This window comes from Bubalus bubalis, chromosome 2 (genome assembly GCF_019923935.1).
Source record: "Bubalus bubalis isolate 160015118507 breed Murrah chromosome 2, NDDB_SH_1, whole genome shotgun sequence".
NCBI lineage: Eukaryota > Metazoa > Chordata > Mammalia > Artiodactyla > Bovidae > Bubalus > Bubalus bubalis.
Window position 1 is genome coordinate 80,271,225 of NC_059158.1, and position 19,410 is coordinate 80,290,634.

At 42.3% G+C, this 19,410-nt stretch overlaps 1 protein-coding gene across 6 annotated transcripts in view; it reads left to right on the plus strand.

Annotated features, from left to right (window-relative positions):
• Nucleotides 1-19,410, plus strand: part of STK39 (serine/threonine kinase 39) — a 315,683-nt gene that overhangs the window by 197,853 nt on the left and 98,420 nt on the right. For all 6 annotated transcript variants that reach the window (XM_025275591.3, XM_044934333.2, XM_044934331.2 and 3 more), the window contains one exon: nucleotides 642-709. In XM_025275591.3, the coding sequence (XP_025131376.1) occupies nucleotides 642-709 (68 nt within the window). The remainder of the gene's footprint in view (nucleotides 1-641; nucleotides 710-19,410) is intronic.

Consider the following 19,410-nt stretch of genomic DNA (forward strand, 5'->3'; position numbering starts at 1 on the left):
TTATCCCCATTTAGTAGATGAGAAAATATGTTCACAGAATGACTTGCCCATGTTTGCAAAGCTGGTCAGTGGAAGAGCCAAGTCTTGACCAAAAATTCCTTATTTTTTCTGCTCTGACGGGAAGGTCTCATGTCCAGGGATTCATAAAGTAGGAAGGGCCTGTTCCGTAGAGGCATTCATGACTGATGATCTGTGTTCAAGTAAACAGGCTCTAGGTGAGAAAGGCAAACTGGCCTCATCTGCTAGGTTCCTTCTTCTTCTGCATCTTTGAAGTTTAAAGTGCCCAACCTCTGTGCATCTCCAAGGCCCAGTAGATGCCGTCCATGGCTCAGGTTGCAAGGTGCCCCTTTAGATGGCTGATCTTTCTTCTTTGGACTTACTGCAGCGTATACCAATTGTTCACAGGGCCCATCCTCCTACCGAGGCTTTCTATATGAAACATTCAGATCCACAGTTGTGATGGGAGATAAACATCATTCCAGCCTTCACACAGAGGTGTTTTGTGCCCAAATAATAGGCCTGTAATAAAAGGCCTAGTATTGAAATTTCCAGGAAGAAAGGACTCTTATGAATCAAGGGTTATCATGATTTTATGCATTTGTTTCCCGGGTTTATAACTGTTGGCTGTTTTGTTTTTAAAGGGCCTACCCAATGCTAGTGAAGACTACAGAGAAGCTTCTTGTGCCGTAAACCTCGTTTTAAGATTAAGGTAAACCAATGTTGTTTGTTTTGCGTCGTTTTCCCTATAGTACAATATTCTAATCTACTTCCTTAGCTTTTCATAATATTAGCATAAAATAAAATGATCTTATTTGATTTCCTGGGATAGTCAGTGTGGGCTGTATTCCCAGGACTAATTGCTCTCTTGTAATTGTTTCCTCAAGAAGAGTAAGAAAGAAAAGCACCATATGAGTGTATCTGCAGGCTCAGTGTACCCTTCGTTAAGTTTTTCTTTTTTTTCCTTCCTTTTTCTTTCTTGGGTTTTTCTTTCTCTTTTCCCCTTTTCTTTCTTTCTTTTTGTTAACAATGTAAGTTCACAGTAAGAGATTTTTAATGAGTTTCTTTCACACTTCAGCAGTCAGCTTCTGACAGAAATAAACCCTGCTTGTACTACAAGTTGCCTGTTCAGAACATTCTTCAGTGACAGGTTTGATCAGCCACTGTGGAGAAATGATAGATATATTTTGAAAGAACCCTCAGTCTTCTAGGAAATGGATACAAATATAGTATCTGACAGTCTAGTCTTTGTATCTAGTGAAAGAAAGCTTTCTATTTTGAGAATTTCTAAATATAAGGTTGATTTAATGTATATTCTTTATTGAGAATTTGGTGTCTCATGACTAAAGAAATTTGCTTAGACTTAACTATAAATAGCTTAACTTACCAGGTCAATTAGAACACCATCACATTTTTGAAGGTGTTTTAAAATATGCCCTCCTTTGACAATTAAACAGAACACATGGCTAATGGACCTTTTTCAGACCTATGGCTATAAAAGGTGGTTTCATTTTCAAGGTTAGTTTCCAGCCCTCTGAATTATCATAATCTGTCGGGCTGGATTATTATTACCGTAATCACCTCGTCCTTCTGATAGTCATTTACAATCTGCAGTGCATTTTCACATATTTACTGTGGGAACCTCACAGCAACCCTTGGTGTGATTTAATTCAGAGTTGATTTCCAAGTCAAGATGTGAAATTATTATAAAGACTAGTTCCTTATATTTGTGAGTAACCTTGATTGTGATTCACAATTGGTGTATTTAGCAATCTCCAAAAAATGAAATAGCCATTCTCTTTTCATTTGACTTTGGAGCCAGATACTTTTATTTTTCACTTCATTTATTCACACATTGCACCGGTATTTCTGAGAGAGCCATTCTGTGCTGGGTTCCATGTTTGTCTTTGAGACGTAAGAGTGAGTGAGACTGTGGAGGTTTCAGACTAGCCCCCTGAGCGTGTGGTGTTGGAAGTCATCCGACCTCCTGCTTGACGAATGCAGGTGTCTTTTCTTTGATGTCTCCAGCATCATCCCTGTGATACTAAAAAGCTTTAATTTCAGTGGTCTTCCTGAAGATTTAGCTGACCTTCCTGTTATGGGCTCTATTTCTGACCCTTAGAGCAATTATCAGGCCCTCTGGATAAAAATCTCCTGAAGAGAGTGTTAAAATGCATATTTTGAACCTTACTTGCAAATACTGTATTGCTCTAGGTACCAGGACAGTATAGAACAGCTGCATTCCCTCATTTTTCTGAGAAGTGTTTGCTGGTTGCCAGGCGTACTCTTCACCCTTCCTCGGCAAAATAGTTTTGGCCTTGCTTCTCATGATACAGTTCTGTATCCCCCTTCTACTCCTCCTTGTTTATGACCCTTACTGACATTTAGTTTACATCTAGTCTACATTTTTTTTAATTGGAGTATAGTCGCATCACAACACTGTGCTAGTTTCTGCTGTGCAGCAACGTGAGCCAGCCATTTGTATATGCGTGTCCCCGCCCTTCTGGATTCCTCTCCTATCTGGATCACCATGGGTCATTGAATAGAGTTCTCTGCGCTGTACAGCAGGGTCTCACTGGTTACCTGTTCCAGGCATGGTAGTGTATACATGTCAGTCCCCGTCTCTCAGTCCATCTTACCTGCCCCTTCTCCTTTTGGTGTCCATTTGTTAATTCTCTATGTCTGCGTCTATATTTCTGTTTTGCAAATAGGTTCATCTGGTGGCTCAGATGGTAAAGCGTCTGCCTACAATGCGGGAGACCCGGGTTCAATCGCTGGGTCGGAAAGATCTCCTGGAGAAGGAAATGGCAACCCACTCCAGTATTCTTGCCTGGAAAATCCCGTGGACGGAAGAGCCTGGTACGCTACAGTCCACGGGGTTGCAAAGAGTCGGACACCACTGAGCGACTTCACTTTCACTTTCATACTGTTTTTTAGATTCTATATGTATGCGTTAATATACAAAATTTGTTTTTCTCTTTCTGACTTACTTCACTCTGTATGATAGTCCCTAGGTCCATCCACGTCTCTACAAATGACCCAAACTCATTCCTTTTAATGGCTGAGTAATAGTCCATTGGGTATATGTACCACATCTTCTTTATCCATTCATCTGTTGATGGACATTTAGGTTGCTTCCATGTCCTAGCTCTTGTAAACAGTGCTGAAATGAACATAGGGGTGAATGTCTTTTTGAATTATGGTTTCCTAAAAGTATATGTTCAGTAGTGGGACTGCTGGGTCATGTAATAGTTCTGTTTTTAGTTTTTTAAGGAGTCTCCAAACGGTTCTCCATTGTGGCTGTATCAGTTTACATTCCCACCAGCAGTGCAGAGTCCCCTTTTCTCCACACCCTCTCCAGCATTTTTTGTTTGTAGATTTTTTGATAATGGCCATTCTCACTGGTGTGAGGTGATACCTTATTGTAGTTTTGTGTTTCTCTAATAATTAGTGATGTTGAACATTGGGCCTAGGTGGTGGTTTTCCTGAGTTTATGGCTTAGATCACTAGTGTTATAAGATTCTCCATGAAGAAGGAGTTCCATGTTCAAATAAATTAAGAAACAGTGTGTCATATCCATCTGTCACACATACACACACACATACACACACCTTTTTTTGGAAATCACAAAGAACATTAACATTAAAGGTTCTAAGAAGTTCTGCAGGATAGGAATTCATTTAACTTTGTTTACTGCAAGACCTCTTTGACCGCTAAACTCTTTTCCGTTTAACCGTGTTCCTTTTAAATGTAGCACTCATATTTAAATGCAGGACTCCAGGTGGGAGCTAAGCAGACTAGAACAGTAGATATATCATGTGATTTTTGCAATTCGGACTCTTATTTCTCCTAAATCAGCCCAAGTTTTTATTGCCTTTTACAATAGCTGTGTAATTTGGTGATGAATTTAGCTTGACCCATCAGTCAAATTAAAAAAATCTCTGTTCTTGGTTGGTTTTTTTGTTTTTTTTTTTCCCCCGTTTGAAGTGCTACCAAATCTGATTCTGAATTGCTACTTGTGTTTTAAAACTCTGTGTATGTCTTACCATTTGTCAGTATAATAATGGACCTATTGATTTTGACTCATTGCTTGCCCTCTGTACATTTCTCTCCTGTCACTGTGTCTGTCTTTATTAGAGACAGTTTTGTATATACATCACTTGTCGATTTGATGACCCTATCTTTTGTGTCTTTTTTAAAAACACTGATCAATGTGTTCAACAGTTCAAGCAGGACAGAACTTTCTGGCATCTCTTAGAAACTATTTGCTTTCTGAATGACTTTCAACAATTAACTAGTATTTTTTGGTATAGTTGCCAATCAAATCCCATTGATTCTACTGCCTTTTAGTCAACATTTAACTAACTATTGAGAAGGCTAATGTAAAAGGATCTATTAATAGTGTTCTGAAAATGAAATGGATCAATGATACTTTCAAAAAAAAAGGAAGTGAATTTTAGTAGAGCTTATTTTTAGCAAACATATGTTTATGTCTAATTGCTCATGTGCATTGTTTTTTGTTGTTAAATGTTTACAGGATATTTGTTTATACTAGTGTTTTTCTTTTGATTTGAGAACTCACAAATCTCTCAGAATATATTGTTGGATTCCTTCAAGGGCGCTCCTTATACAGTAGTGAACAGTGTGGGGATTAGGGGCACTGACCCCCAACAAAGTAGAAAATCCACTTTTAACTTTATAGCCCTCTGTATACACAGTTCCACGTCCACAGATTTAACCAACCATAGGCTGTGTAGTCCTGTGGTATGTTGGGAAAAAACCCCACATATAAGTTGACCAGCACAGTTCTAATCCCTGTTGTTTGAAGGTCAACTGTAATTTGAGAAGTAGCCTTTGAAACTTAAAAGTTAAATGCTGTTAAGTTTTTGAGATCACTCTGTGCTGATGTAAATGTAAACAGCAGATACACTCATTCATCCTATAGATGTTTATCAAGCACCTGCCTTGTGCACGCCACTGTTTTAGGCCTCATGATGCAACAAGGGAAGAGACAAGACAAATTTCTTGCCCTCCAGGAGCTTACATTTTAAAGGTAGGGAACAAGTCCAATAGGAGCATTACTGATATGATATCTTGATTTCTCTGATGGAAAAGCTGCCATCAGGAGGCTAGAAAGTCTGATGGTACTATTCTCTATTAAGGAATGCATGTTAGTTTTCTACTGCCGTGTAACAGGTTACCAAAAACTTTGTGGCTTAAAACAATGTCAATTTATTATCTCACAGCTTCTGTAGGTCAGAAATCCAGACATAGTCTACCTGGGAGACTGTAGGAGAGTGCCATGTCTCACTAGACTGCAATTAAGGCCTGTTCACCTGGAGCTACGGGCTTCTTTCAAGGTCATCTGGGTGTGGGCAGAATTCAGTTCCTTGCAGGTTTCTTCCTTGGCTCTTGTAGGCCAACCCCAGTCTAGACAGTTAACAGCATGACTGCTTTCTTCAGAGGCAGCCAGAGACCAACTCCCCTCCCCTCCAAGGGCTCAGTCCCTCTGTTAAAGATTTTTCACCTAATTTAGCCAGTCTCATCTAGAATAGTCTCCTGTTTTAAAAAATATTTATTTGGCTGCATTGGGTCTTAGTTGCAACTTGTGAGATCTTCAGCTGTGGCATGCGGGAACTAGCTCTCTGATGAGGTCAAACCCGATCCTCTGCACTGGGAGCACTGAGTCATAACCTCTGGACAACCAGTGAAGCCTCTAGAATTAATCCTCTTTTTGATTAAGTCAAAATCAACTGATTTGGAATTTGAATTGTATCTGCAAAATCCCTTCACTTTTTCCATAAAATGTAACATAATTACAGGAGTGAGAGTCCATTGTATTTAAAGCTCCGGGTCAGACTCAGAGGAGAGGATTACTCAGGGCACTTACACCAGGGGACAGGAAGGTTGGAGGCCATTATAGAATTCTACATACCATAAAAGTGCTGTCTAAGTAAAGGGATATTTGAGCAGACCTCTGACAGAAGTGAGGAATCAGCCATAAGGTTGCGTGGAGCAAGCGAGTTTTAGGCAGAGCAAAGCTGATTGCAAAGATTCTGAGCAGGAAGCATGTCTTAAGCAGTTATAGAAACAGCCAGGGAACTAGTGTGGCCAGAGTGGTAGGGAGTGAGGTCAGAGGATTATCAGGGGCTGAATCATGTAGGGCCATATAACCTGTGGTGAAGACTTTGGATTTCACTGTTGTGCATGGAAAACCATTGAAGGTTTGTGAGCAGAAGAGCTGCATGATCTGAGTTAAATTTTAAAATAAGCACTGTGATTACCTTATGGAGAGTAGATCCCATAGAGAGACCTTAGGGTGGAGGCAGAGAGCCCATTGTCAGGCTATTGCTGTGGTGCAAAAACTGATGACGTGACCTGGACCAGGGTGGGGAGTAATGGAGGTGGCGATTGATAAACAGGTTGACGATCTGAAGACTTCTGGATGGAGGGGAGAGAACTCAGAATGTTATTCAAAATGCAAGTCTGTGTGCCTAGTGAGGCCAGACAATGCTAAAACACTGGTGTTTGGAACAGAGTAAGGTTAATTGCAGGACCATGCAAGGAGATGGGTGCCTCATGTCTTAAAAACCCGAAACTTCTCGAAAGCTTTCAGCAAAGACCTTTTATAGAAACGGTGAGGGAGGGGGTGTCATTAGTTGTTGCAAACTTCTTGGTGTCAGATTCTTTGTACTTGAGGTCAAGTTTGGTAGGGTAACAAATGAATGTTATCCCTGTCCTGACAAGAAAGGGACAGCTTTCCCCCTTCAAGGTCCAGATCCTGACTAAGAGCAGGCTGATCTTGGCAGCTCCCTGAGGTCCAGGTCCACAGACCTGCCCAGCTGTCATTGCTGAGGAAGCCAGGAGCCCAGGACCCAGCTGGTCCTCAGGTTCCCCGGGCCGCCTGTAGAGTCCCACAGACTGTATCCTTTGCAGACGGCCACTGCCATTAGGTCTCAGAGGCAGGGATGGGGAAAAGGTTCCCTGTCACCTCAAGGGCTGGACCCAGGCAGTGGGTGGCCCTGACGAGGGCTCTGGAGCTCTGCAGGACACAGTCCCAGCCTGTTCCCTGGGCTCCCCAGCTCACCTGCTGGTCCAAGGCTGAATGAGCTGGAGGGCCCCAGGGAAAAGGTTGTGATCTGCGTCTTAACTCACTCTCCATCTCACAGCTACCACCCCCCTGTTGGCTGAATCCCGTCACTAACTGTGGCTTTTTGGCAGTTGGTAGCTTGGGGGCAGGGCCCACTGCAGCAGCGACCAGTGACTGAGCAGGACCACTGGTGGTCACTCCTTGACAGTTTCTTGTGGGAGGGGCCTGTAGCAGCGCTGACCTGTGGCTGAGCGGGACCATCGCTTGGTGAAAGGGCACAGGGGAATGGCCTGCAGCAATACCTGCACGCTAAGGGCTGTCCTCACTGCTCTAGTACAAAAAGATTACTCAAGGTTTGGGCCTGAAAGTACAAATGAGTGGAGTTGCTGTCTCCTGAGATTGGGAAGGGAGTTAGTTGCAGGTTTGGGGCAGAATCAAGAATTCAGTTTTGCATGTTCAGTTTGAGTTGTCTAGTGGAGATCTACGTAATGATGTCAAGTAGTCATTTGGGTACATGAGCTGAGATTTCAAAGGAGATATATTTCTGGGCCAAGATAAATACATTTGAGAACTGTTTGGTACATATAGTTTTTAAAGCGATAAAATTGCGTGAGCTTATGTAGGAGAGGAGAGGTGAAGAGAGAATTGGTCTTGCACACTCAGGTGGTGTGTGGATAAGGAGCAGTCAGCAGGTGGGTGAGGACAGGCTGGTGAGGTCAAGGAGAGAATGGTGACTCATCTGGTAAAGAATCCACCTACAGTGCAGGAGACCTGGGTTCGATTCCTGAGTTAGGAAGATCCCCTGGAGGATAAAATAGCTACCCACTCCAGTATTCTGGCCTGGAGAATTCCATGGACTGTATGGTCCATGGGGTCTCAAAGAGTTGGACGCGGCTGAGTGACTTTCACTTTGCCTTATACTTTGTCAAGCCAAACAGAGGAAGTGTCTCAAGAAAGGAGGAGTGGAAAGCTGCATCGGTTGTTATTCGTAGATCAAGTACAACGGGAACTGAGAATTCATTATTGTATTTGGCAAAAGGCATCACATTCTTGACCTTGGCAAGTTATTTCAGTGGAGTGCTGGAGACAAAAGCCCAATAGTGTTATGGAACATCACCAGGTCTGTGTGCCCGATGCACAGTAAGGCCAAACGATACCAAAACAGTGGAGTTTGGAACAGGGAAAGGTTTATTACAGGGCCATGGAAGGAGATGGCCCTTCCATGGAAGGAGATGGTTCTTAAGGCCTGAGCCCAAAGCTACTGAAAGCTTTCAGCAAAGCCTCTTTAAAAGCAGAAAGGTGAGGGAGGGGCGTGGTTAGTTGTTGCAGACTTCCTGGTGTCAGATCCTTTGTTTTTGAAGTCAAGTCATTAGCAGGTAACAATGTTCCTGTAAATCTCTAGCAAATGAATGTTATTCTCTGTCCTGACAAGAAAGGGCAAGATCCCACGTACAGCTTTCACCCTCCAAGGTCCTGTCTAAGAGGCAGCAGAACCCAGGTGGCAGCTCCTTCAGGGCCAGGTTCCCACATCCTGCCCAGCCGTCATCCCTGAAGGAGCCAGACGTCCAACCCAACTGACCCTTAGGCTCCTCAGGCCACCCAAAAGGGAGAGACCAGGTCCCATAGACTGCGACCCAGGCACACTGCCTCTGCTCTTAGGTTAGATACCAGGATGGTGGAGAGGTTCACCACTGCCTCAAGGCCTGGGCCAAAGATGGTGGGTGGCCTTGGTGAGGATTCTGAAGCCCGATAAGACACAGCCCCAAGCCTGTTCTCTGGGCCCCCCAGCTCACGGGCTGGCCCAAGGTTGGGTGAGCTGGAGGGCCTCTGGGAGAAGGTCGGGATCTGCCTCTTACCGCACTCTCCACCTCATGACCACTACTCCACTGTTGCCTGAATCCCCTCACTAACTGTTGTTTCTAACTGTTGGTTGCTTGTGGGCGGGGCCCACTGAGGCACTGACCAATGGCTGGGCTGGACCCATTGCCTGGTAACAGGCTGTGGATCCATGATGCACAGCAATGGCTTCTGTGCCAAGCGCTTGGGCTTACTGCGCTGTGTTACAATACTGGGTTCAGGGCAGAGTGGCGAGAGAAAGCATGATGTAACAAAGATAGATGACTTACGAGTATGGATGACTCTTCTAGAAATTTTCTATACAGGGGAGCAGAGACATGGGATGATAGCTCAATGAAAATAAAGGATGAAGGGAGGTTGGTTGTTTGTAAAGCTTGTTTAATAGAAATGATCCAATAGAGTAGGAACATGAAATGAGAGAAGGGACATTGGTAAGCCTAATGTCCTCAGATGGATGGGAAGCGATGATGACCAGACATCCAAGTAGATGTCAGCCTTAGACGGGAGAATGGAGAGATGTCTGTTCGACATGCAGCCACAGTGATGGGAAGGCAGGCAGGAGTTCAAGGAGATTGGTGGGTTTAGGTACAGACTTGTAGAAGTCTTTTTCTGTTGATTCTGCTCTTTCAGTAAGGTAAGGAATGTCATCATTGATAGAAATGAACAAAGAGATGTTCGAGGTTGGAGAGATGAGATAGTCGTATAGGAGACCTGGAGAGTAAATTCGCCAGGGAAACGTTGGTGGAATGAATAGGCTGCACCAGTGATCACTTGAGGGTTCAGTTCCATTCAGTTCAGTCGCTCAGTCATGTCTGACTCTTTGCGACCCCATGGACTGCAGCATGCCAGGCCTCCCTGTCCATCACCAACTCCCGGAGTTTACTTAAACTCATGTCCATTGAGTTGGTGATGCCATCCAACCAGCTCATCCTCTGGCATCCCCTTCTCCTCCCACCTTCAATCTGTCCCAGCATCAGAGTCTTTTCCAATGAGTCAGTTCTTCACATCAGGTGGCCAAAGTATTGGAGTTTCAGCTTCCAGTATCAATCCTTCCAATGAATATTCAGGACTGCTTTCATTTAGGATGGACTGGTTGGATCTCCTTGCAGTCCAAGGGACTCTCAAGAGTCTTCTCCAACACCACAGTTCAAAAGCATCAATTCTTCGGTGCTCAGCTTTCTTTATGGTCCAACTCTCGCATCCATACGTGACTACTAGAAAAACCATAGCTTTGACTAGATGAACCTTTGTTGGCAAAGTAATGTCTCTGCTTTTTAATCAGCTGTCTAGTTTAGTCATAACTTTTCTTCCAAGGAGCAAGCGTCTTTTAATTTCATGGCTGCAGTCACCATCTGCAGTCATTTTGGAGCCCCCCAAAATAAAGTCTGTCACTGTTTCCCCATCCATTTGCCATGAAGTGATGGGACCAGATGCCATGATCTTAGTTTTCTGAATGTTGAGTTTTAGGCCAACTTTCTTCTTTCACTTTCATCAAGAGGCTCTTTAGTTCTTCGCTTTCTGTCAAGAGGGTGGTGTCATCTGCATATCTGAGGTGATTGATATTTCTCCCAGCAATCTTGATTCCAGCTTGTGCTTCATCCAGTCCAGCATTTCTCATGATGTACTCTGTATATACAAAGTTAAATAAGCAGGGTGACAATATACAGCCTTGATGTACTCCTTTTCCTATTTGGAACCAGTCTGTTGTTCCATGTCCTGTTCTAACTGTTGCTTTCTGACATGCATACAGATTTCTCAAGAGGTAGGTCAGGTGGTCTGGTATTCCCATCTCTCTCAGAATTTTCCACAGTTTGTTGTGATCCACACAGTCAAAGGCTTTGACATAGTGAATAAAGCAGAAATAGATTTTTTTTGGAACTCTGCTTTTTTGATGATCCATCAGATGTTGGTAATTTGATCTCTTGTTCCTCTGCCTTTTCTAAATCCAGCTTGAACATCTGGAAGTTCACAGTTCATGTGCTGTTGAAGCCTGGCTTGGAGACTTTTGAGCATTACTTTGCTAGAGTGTGAGATGAGTGTAATTGTGTGGTAGTTTGAGCATTCTTTGGCATTGCCTTTCTTTGGGATTGGAATGAAAACTGGCCTTTTCCAGTCTTGTGGCCACTGCTGAGTTTTCCAAATTTGCTGGCACTTTCACAGCATCATCTTTTAGGATTTGAAATAGCTTAACTGGAATTCCACCACCTTCACTAGCTTTGTTCATAGTGATACTTCCTAAAGGCCCACTTGACTTCACATTCCAGGATCTCTGACTCTAGGTAAGCGATCACTTGAGGGTAGAGATTGTGAATTTCAACTGAATCAGTAGCTTAGCTCCTGAAATAGACATTATCCTGATGTCTGAATATAAAGACTTCCCTGGTGGCTCAGCGATAAAGAATCTGCCAGCAATACAGGAGATGCACGAGACACTGGTTGGATCCTTGGGTTGTGAAGATTCCATGGCACCCAACTCCAGTATTCTTGCCTGGAGAATCTCATGGACAGAGGAACCTGGTGGGCTACAGCCTATAGGGTCGCAAAGAGTTGGACACGACTGGAACAACTGAGCACACACACACACCCAGAATATAAGTGTGCACGTGAGTGTAATTACCGTTGAAATGGAGACAGCATATAAAAACATTCCTAGAGGATTCTATAAGCACACCCTTGCAGGATTTAGAGTGATGGCTTCAGATTTAGAGTATAAATCAAGGAGCATATATGGGTCATAGAGTTGCCCTCAGTGATCTCTTGTTTGTAGGGTGAGTCTCCTGCCCTCTTGTGTTGCCACCAGCACCCCCTTATAGGTCTGAATTCTCTGAGAACCTTCAAAGTTGCATGCGTATAGCATATCAAAATCTGCCATCTAGAAACCAACACAACATTGTAAAAATTAAGAAACAACAGCAAAAGTACAAGGAGAAAATCTGCCATCTAGTGTTGGTCCCCGCCAACAGGCCCTTTGTTCTGAGCCCGACAAGCTGTCTATCTCTCAAAGCAGCCTGTGTGAGGAAGCTAAAAGATTGTTCTGGCCAAGTGTGGATCAGATTTGAGAAAATCCATGTGCTGCTTTGTACCCTTTTCAGGCATTTCCATCTAGACCTTAAGATTCAGACATATGTATATGGATCATTAGACAGCACATGGCTGCTGGGTGTCAGGAAGCAGTATGCCTGCCTTTCTTATCCCCTGAGAGGACTTGGGCATGATATGTATGTGTGTCATGCTCCACAGGCTGGTGAGTAGACATCAGTTCAAGCGAGCATTTCATCAAGTATTAACTAATACTATATGGGTTCTTTTTCACCTCTTAAAAAGGTGACTCTTTTCTTTTTTACGTAGCATTTTATAGACCTACCTGCTGGGAGTATGCTTCCTTCCTCCAAGATGCCAGATAAAACTCACCTTCCTGAGAAATTCTCCTCAAAGCATCACATTCTGTAAATTAAAGACAAGTCCATTTTAGCTACTGGGAATACATTTATTTCTCAGTTACTTATTTCTAGTGATCATAGGCACATAGGCAAAAGACTGAGAAGACAAAGGTTAATATCTTCTTTGGAAAAATACAGTATTGCTTTAATTTGCTTTTTAAACTGAGCCGTTATATGTAAGGTTGGAGAGAAAGGATTAGACCTTAGATCTCCATGTTAAGTGCTGGAGATAGTTAACATGTAGGTTTTTCTTTTTCTTTGTATGTATTTTTCTGCTTCTTTGTCCATTGTGTATAAGTAAGTAAGTAAGTCACCCGGACGTGTCTTACTCTTTGTGACCCCATGGACCGTAGCCCACCAGTCTCCTCCGTCCGTAGGATTTTCCAGGCAAGAGCACCAGAGTGGGTTACCATTTCCTGTATGGTAATGTCAAAAAAAAATTGAGTATCATAAAATTAGTGTAAGATAAGGAAATCCTGTTAAACACATCACTGGAGAAAATTACCAAGTGAGCTACCTCATAATTTATATAACTGTCTGTAGATGCGATTACAGTTTCTGTTTCGAGTTAGGCATTGCACAAATATTTTGTCAGTAGTATATTTTTCATAAAGTAGAATAGTCATATTTGACATAAAACATGTTTTTGGAGTCAGGCTCAGTGATATGGAAAAATGATAAACTTAGTCAAACTGCTAATTCCTTTGTGTTGGATGCTGTTCAGGGTTTGACAGCTCAGCCCCGTGGGTTGCAGTCAGTTTAGCTGAAGGCAGCTATATGATAGTTGCGACACATACGCTTTGATCTGTTCCATTAATTTGCTAATAATGAATTTACCTGGTTATTAATCAGCAATACCATTCGACCTTGATGGGTCAGTTAAAGACTGTACACCAACAAAATAGCTTTCCTGTTTGTAGGGGGAAATGAGCTCTAGAATTGGATATTTATTTTACAGAAATCCTTGAGCATGACAGTATTACTGAATTTGACTTCCTCATATTATTTTAGTTTTTCTATTAACAGGTGAACATGGATAGGGGTGAAGTATAGACTTAGCTTGTTATAATTGCATACAAAAGCTAACACTGTTAAAAACAACTTTGCTCACCGTTTTAGTATCAGTATGCCTGAATTCTAATTCCATGTTATCATCATGCGGCAGGAATTAGAACTCTTAAATGATTCTCTAGTCTAAAATCGGGTTAATTGCATAATTCTTACTAGTCAAGTGGTTGGGAGGCTTGATTAACTTTTCCCCCAAGGGTTAAATAGTCTAATCATAGTTTTCAATTGTGGCAGTGCTTTTTAGTACGTGCTCTTCTTCCCCCCTCAACAAACTACTTATTTATGGCTTTCTTGTGCAAGGCTTTGTTGGAAATCCAAAGATGAATATGACAGGGTTTCTGCACTCAAAGAGCTTACTGTGTAGGCGGATAGATCAGACCCTGCACAAATGACTCTAACACAAGGTAGAAAGTAATAAATGGCATCAGAAGACTGGTGAAAAGAAGAGCTCTGGATAGTTAAAGGAAGGCAAGGGCCCTTTTGTCTAAATGTTATCTTTGGGTTCCTTGTTCCCATAGTAACCAGTGTTTATTTTTTTCAACATTCACGTTTTAAGAAGAGTAATGGTTGGGTTGAATCCAGAGACTCTGTCAGGCTCTGGTCTTTGGTATGGGCTTTAACAGATTTAAATGATTTCTGACAAGACTACATTTTTAAGTAGAGTGGTATGGATTATTATGCAGGCACCAAGTTATTACAAATTCTATTCTTTAATATGAAAAATAATTAGCATTTTACTTTATTTTTTGAAATATTCTCCTCTGATCATTTCCTCTCCTCTGAGAACTGGAATCACTGTTGCCCATCTCAGCTATATTGTAAGTGAGGTCCTCCAGAAAGCTGGGACCATGGACCAGGCACCAAGATAAGCTCTGCGTGTGCTTTGTCCTGTGTAATCATCACAGAACCTCTACAGCTTGTTACTAATATCTCACTGGTGAAAAACTGGGATGTAAAGTCATGGGGGTTACTTGACCAATATCTTCCAGTCCAGATGAAGCAGAGATGGGTCTTGAATCTCGGTCTGTTGAACATGCTGATCAACACCACTTGATCCCATGGCCGTGCTCTATTCAGCTCCATTCTGAATGCTGTTAGAAACGTGTGTTCTCATAGGATTGTTATATTTACCTGTCTTCTCATTGACATTTTACCTAAGTAGTCTTTTAACAGTTTTTCACGATGCTATGCTATGCTATGCTAAGTCACTTCAGTCGTAGGCTCATCATTAAATATTGTGACAGGAATACCTGAAAATATTTTGGAGGAGACACCAAAGATGATGATGAAAATAGCAGTTAGCATTTCCAGTGTCTTAAAATTTTAAAAGCACTGCCACATCACTTGCCTGATTTAATTTTTCCTTTCATCCTGTGTTGGCTACTCACAGGTGGCAAAGAAAGATCAGGGATGTGAAGTAACTTTCCTGCAGTCACAGAGACAATACACTTAGGCTGGAGACTGGGTGTTTGGATGTTAATCCAGTGTTATTGATGGTGTGGTCCAGGGAGATGGTGTAAGTGTAGATGGGTAGTGCAGGCTGTCGGTCTTCTGCATTTTCAAAATCCTTCTGCTGGTAAATGTGATAACGGAAGGTTTGCACTCAGGAAAATTTGGTCAAGTAAGGGAAGAAAAATAGAAGAATGAAAAACCATTCACTGTGGGATGTGTGTGTTGTGGGTGTGTGCATAGTCACTTTGCCTTTTTGAGACCCCATGGACTGTAGCCCACCAGGCTCCTTTGTCCATGGAATGTTCCAGATATTCCTGGTGCCTCCCGCATTTTCAGACAGATTATCTACCACTAGTGCCACCTGAGAAGACCCATTGTGAGATAATGCCCTTTTTTCTCTCACAACAGAGCAAGAGGATGTTTATGAGTGCAAATACTTTCAGCAATAGGGAGTGTGTAGAGTTCTTTGTGCTCAGTCCCCTCAGTTGTGTCTGACTCTTTGCAACGCTATGGACTGTAGCCTGCCAGGCTCCTTTCTTCATGGAATTCTCCAGGCAAGAATACTAGAGTAGATTGCCATGCCCTCCTCCACGGGGTCTTCCTGACTCAGGGATCAAACCCGGGCCTCCTGCATTGCAGGATTCTTTACCCACCACTAGAGTTCTTTACTTTCAAGCAATATATGGGCATCTTATAAATTTAGAAAATTAAAGTAAATTAAAAGAAAAGAACAAGAAATAAAATCTTCCATAATCTTATTATGGAATCTCATAAAAGATACCCAGAGATACATCATTATTAGCCTCTTGAAAGTATTCTTCTACTCTTTTCTATACTTATGTTAATTTACACTTAAATTGTTTAATGTTGTATTTTATTTCATGTAACACATAGTGTTTCAAGATCTGCTTTGTTTTTAATGTCTTTGATATCTTGTCATATCCATGAGTATAAATCTACACAATCCTTTTAAATAACTTCCTTATATTTTGACTGAATGAATCAAAACATATTACTTTAAAAGTGTTATTTGATATTTACGGAGTTCTCGGTTCTTCAGAATGGCAGTATATGAAAGCTTATATGTGTAAAAATGACGGTTGAAAATCGCCCAGTAGAAAAATCCCCTCTAGCATTGGATTTAGACCTTGCTGACTTTGCCAACAAAGGTCCGTCTAGTCAAAGCTATGGTGTTTCCTGTGGTCATGTATGGATGTGAGAGTTGGACTGTGAAGAAAGCTGAGCACCGAAGAATTGATGCCTTTGAACTGTGGTGTTGGATAAGACTCTTGAGAGTCCCTTGGACTGCAAGGAGATCCAACCAGTCCATTCTGAAGGAGATCAGCCCTGGGATTTCTTTGGAAGGAATGATGCTAAAGCTGAAACTCCAGTACTTTGGCCACCTCATGGGAAGAGTTGACTCATTGGAAAAGACTCTGATGCTGGGAGGGATTGGGGGCAGGAGGAGAAGGGGATGACAGAGGATGAGATGGCTGGATGGCATCACTGACTCGATGGACATGAGTCTGAGTGAACTCCGGGAGTTGGTGATGGACATGGAGGCCTGGCGTGCTGCGATTCATGGGTCGCAAAGAATCAAACAGGACTTAGTGACTGAACTGAACTGACTGACTGAGATGCTTCCAGACTTTGATAAACCTGGAGAGACATAGCTGAGCAAGCCCAGTATCAAAGCACATGGGGCGGGTTGTGGCTCTTGGTCATCAGGAGACGTCACTGATCACATAGTAGCTACCTTACTCTGTTAAATCTAAGTTCTTAGGGTTTTAACTAAGCCATTGCACCGAGAAGCCATAGAAATGAGTGATTTCTGGGTGTAATGTGCTCACAACAGTAGAACATAAACACCAGGCTCTACTTTGCAGCTGTTCTTTTGGGTTCTTCCCTCCAATGCATGTTCTTTAAGACATCCTCCCTTGGTTGCTTGCTATGAGCAGCCTGGGGTTAGAGGAAGTGACATGTGGGGCATATAACCATTAGAGGAGATGAGAGATTTGCCTTTATTGTCTTAGAGCCTTACACACTGCTTAACATGTGCTAGACCCTTAATATTGTACATGTGTATTGCACAAATGCCAACTGAATGATTCTTAACATTTTCCACAAACTTTTAATATCACAATGCCTCATAATTTTTTTACATATGTATATGGCTAAAGATCGGAGAAGGCAATGGCACCCCACTCCAGTACTCTTGCTTGGAAAATCCCATGGACGGAGGAGCCTGTTAGGCTGCAATCCATGGGGTTGCTAAGAGTCGGACACGACTGAGCGACTTCACTTTCACTCTTCACTTTCATGCATTGGAGAAGGAAATGGCAACCCACTCCAGTGTTCTTACCTGGAGAATCCCAGGGACGGGGGAGCCTGGTGGGCTGCCGTCTATGGGGTCGCACAGAGTCGGACACGACTGAAGTGACTTAGCATAGCATAGCATGGCTAAAGATGTTATAGTGCAACAATAGTTTTTGATATTATAGTGGAAATGTGTACAAAAATACTTTCTTTCTTTTTTTTTTTTTAACTAGATTTCCTGTATAAAAATTCTGAAGTAAAATACTACTTTAGTTTATAATCTCTAGTTTATTTTTTAAAATACATACAGGCTACATGCTATAAGAATTGTGAGACTGTTTTTGTGGCAGAGATATGAACAAAGTCGTGCTGAATGAACATCCCTACGGTTTGGGTTTATTTTAGAATACATACAGACTGTATGCTATAAGAATTGTGAGATTGTTTTTGTGGCAGAGATATGAACAAAATCATGCTGAATGAACATTCCTACGAAAGTATCCTCTGCCTTTCCTATGTGTCCAGCTTGGATTACTTCCCCAAGGGTTTGTTACCAGCATCCTTTGACTGTACTGCCCCTGGGTCTCATGACCAGTTCTCACCATGTGAGTTTTGAAGTGTTGGCATGAAATGCTGTTTCCTCCAGACCTTTCTCTCGTAGAAGTTTCCCTAGTTAAAAAAAAAAAAAAAAAGACTTCCTCAGTCCTGCGTGCAGCTTAAAGGTAGCAGCCAGCATGCCTCTGTGGAGCTTACCCATGACTGCAGTTCTGATGCAGAATGTCTTCAGGGCATTCCTCATCCAGCCTCCAAAGGGCAGGGAATTGTGCAGTATCCCAGGCACTGTCAGTGCCCAGAACCAGAGCCCCCAGTCAGCCCGTGGAGGGTTAGCCCCCTTGCTATAACTCTCTCTCACTGTAAGTCCTGCCATCCTCTGGTCAGCAGTCAGTCTTACTTGCTAGACTGACTGCAGTTCTGGGACTTTCACATTTTCTGTGTTCTCCTGCTTCTTTCTCTTGAGCTTTTTTTTAAAAATGTCATCACACAGATTGGCATGAAGAGAAAAATGTCTTAAAAATAGTGAGTACCTTAAATTTTGGCATCATTTAAGTCAATGTTAATCACGTGATACCTTGGCTGCAAATAGCCCAAAACTTTAGCAAGCAGCTACGTATTTTAAGTTCTCCTTTCTGTCACTGGGCGGAAGCTGTCTCTCTCATCCTTTTTTTATATTCTACCTTTCCTAGCTGCTGATGAGGTAACCTGCTGCTCTTAGCATTCTAAAAATTCTCTCCAGTTTTCTCAGGGAAGGTTGTCTCTTAGGACTCGTCCGCTTAATCAGAGCTGAATAATTCTGAGGTCTGTTTGAAAAATTATTTCAGTTCTCAGTTACCATATCCCTGGAGATAATGAACGGTAAGATTTCTTCCTCGAAATGTTGAGTCTTGGAAAGGTAACAAGCATATTTAAGTCTGGGGCCTTTCTTTGCACTAACATTTCTTTCCCCATTGAAACCAGACTCCCTGGAATATACTTTCAACTTTATTTTGCAATTCCCAGAGTGCTCGAGTTCTCTGTTCCCCTTGGTAAAATTCACATAGTTGTTAGCTGGTGGTATAGTGGGAAATCTCTGCTGTCCAGTGAATTGCATTGGTTGATCTTTGTATTAGTTTTCTATAGCTGCTGTAACAAATTACCACAAACCTAGTGGCTTAAGACAGCACAAATTAATTATCTTACGGTTCTGTAAGTCAGAAGTCTCTATGGTCTCACTGGGCTAAAATCAAGGTGTCAAGAGGACTGTGTCCTTCTAGGAGCCTCAAGAGAAGAATCTGTTTCCTTGACTTTTTTTTTTAAGACTTTATTTTTCAGAGCAGTTTTAGGTTCAGAGCAAAATTAAGAGGAAGGTATGAAGATTTCCCATTTATCGCTGGATCCTGCTCATGCATAGCTGCCATGACTGTGTATACCCCCAACAGTGTGGTACATTTGTTATAGCCTGTCAGCCTACACTGACACATCCTTATTCTTCTAAGTCCATAGTTTATATTACAGTTCACTCTTGGTGTTACACATTCTGTGAGTTTGGATAAACGTATAATGACAGGCACCACCATTATAATACCATATCGAGTGTTTTCACATCCCTAAAAGTCCTGTGTTCTGCTTGCTAACCTCCTCCCACTTGCCTGG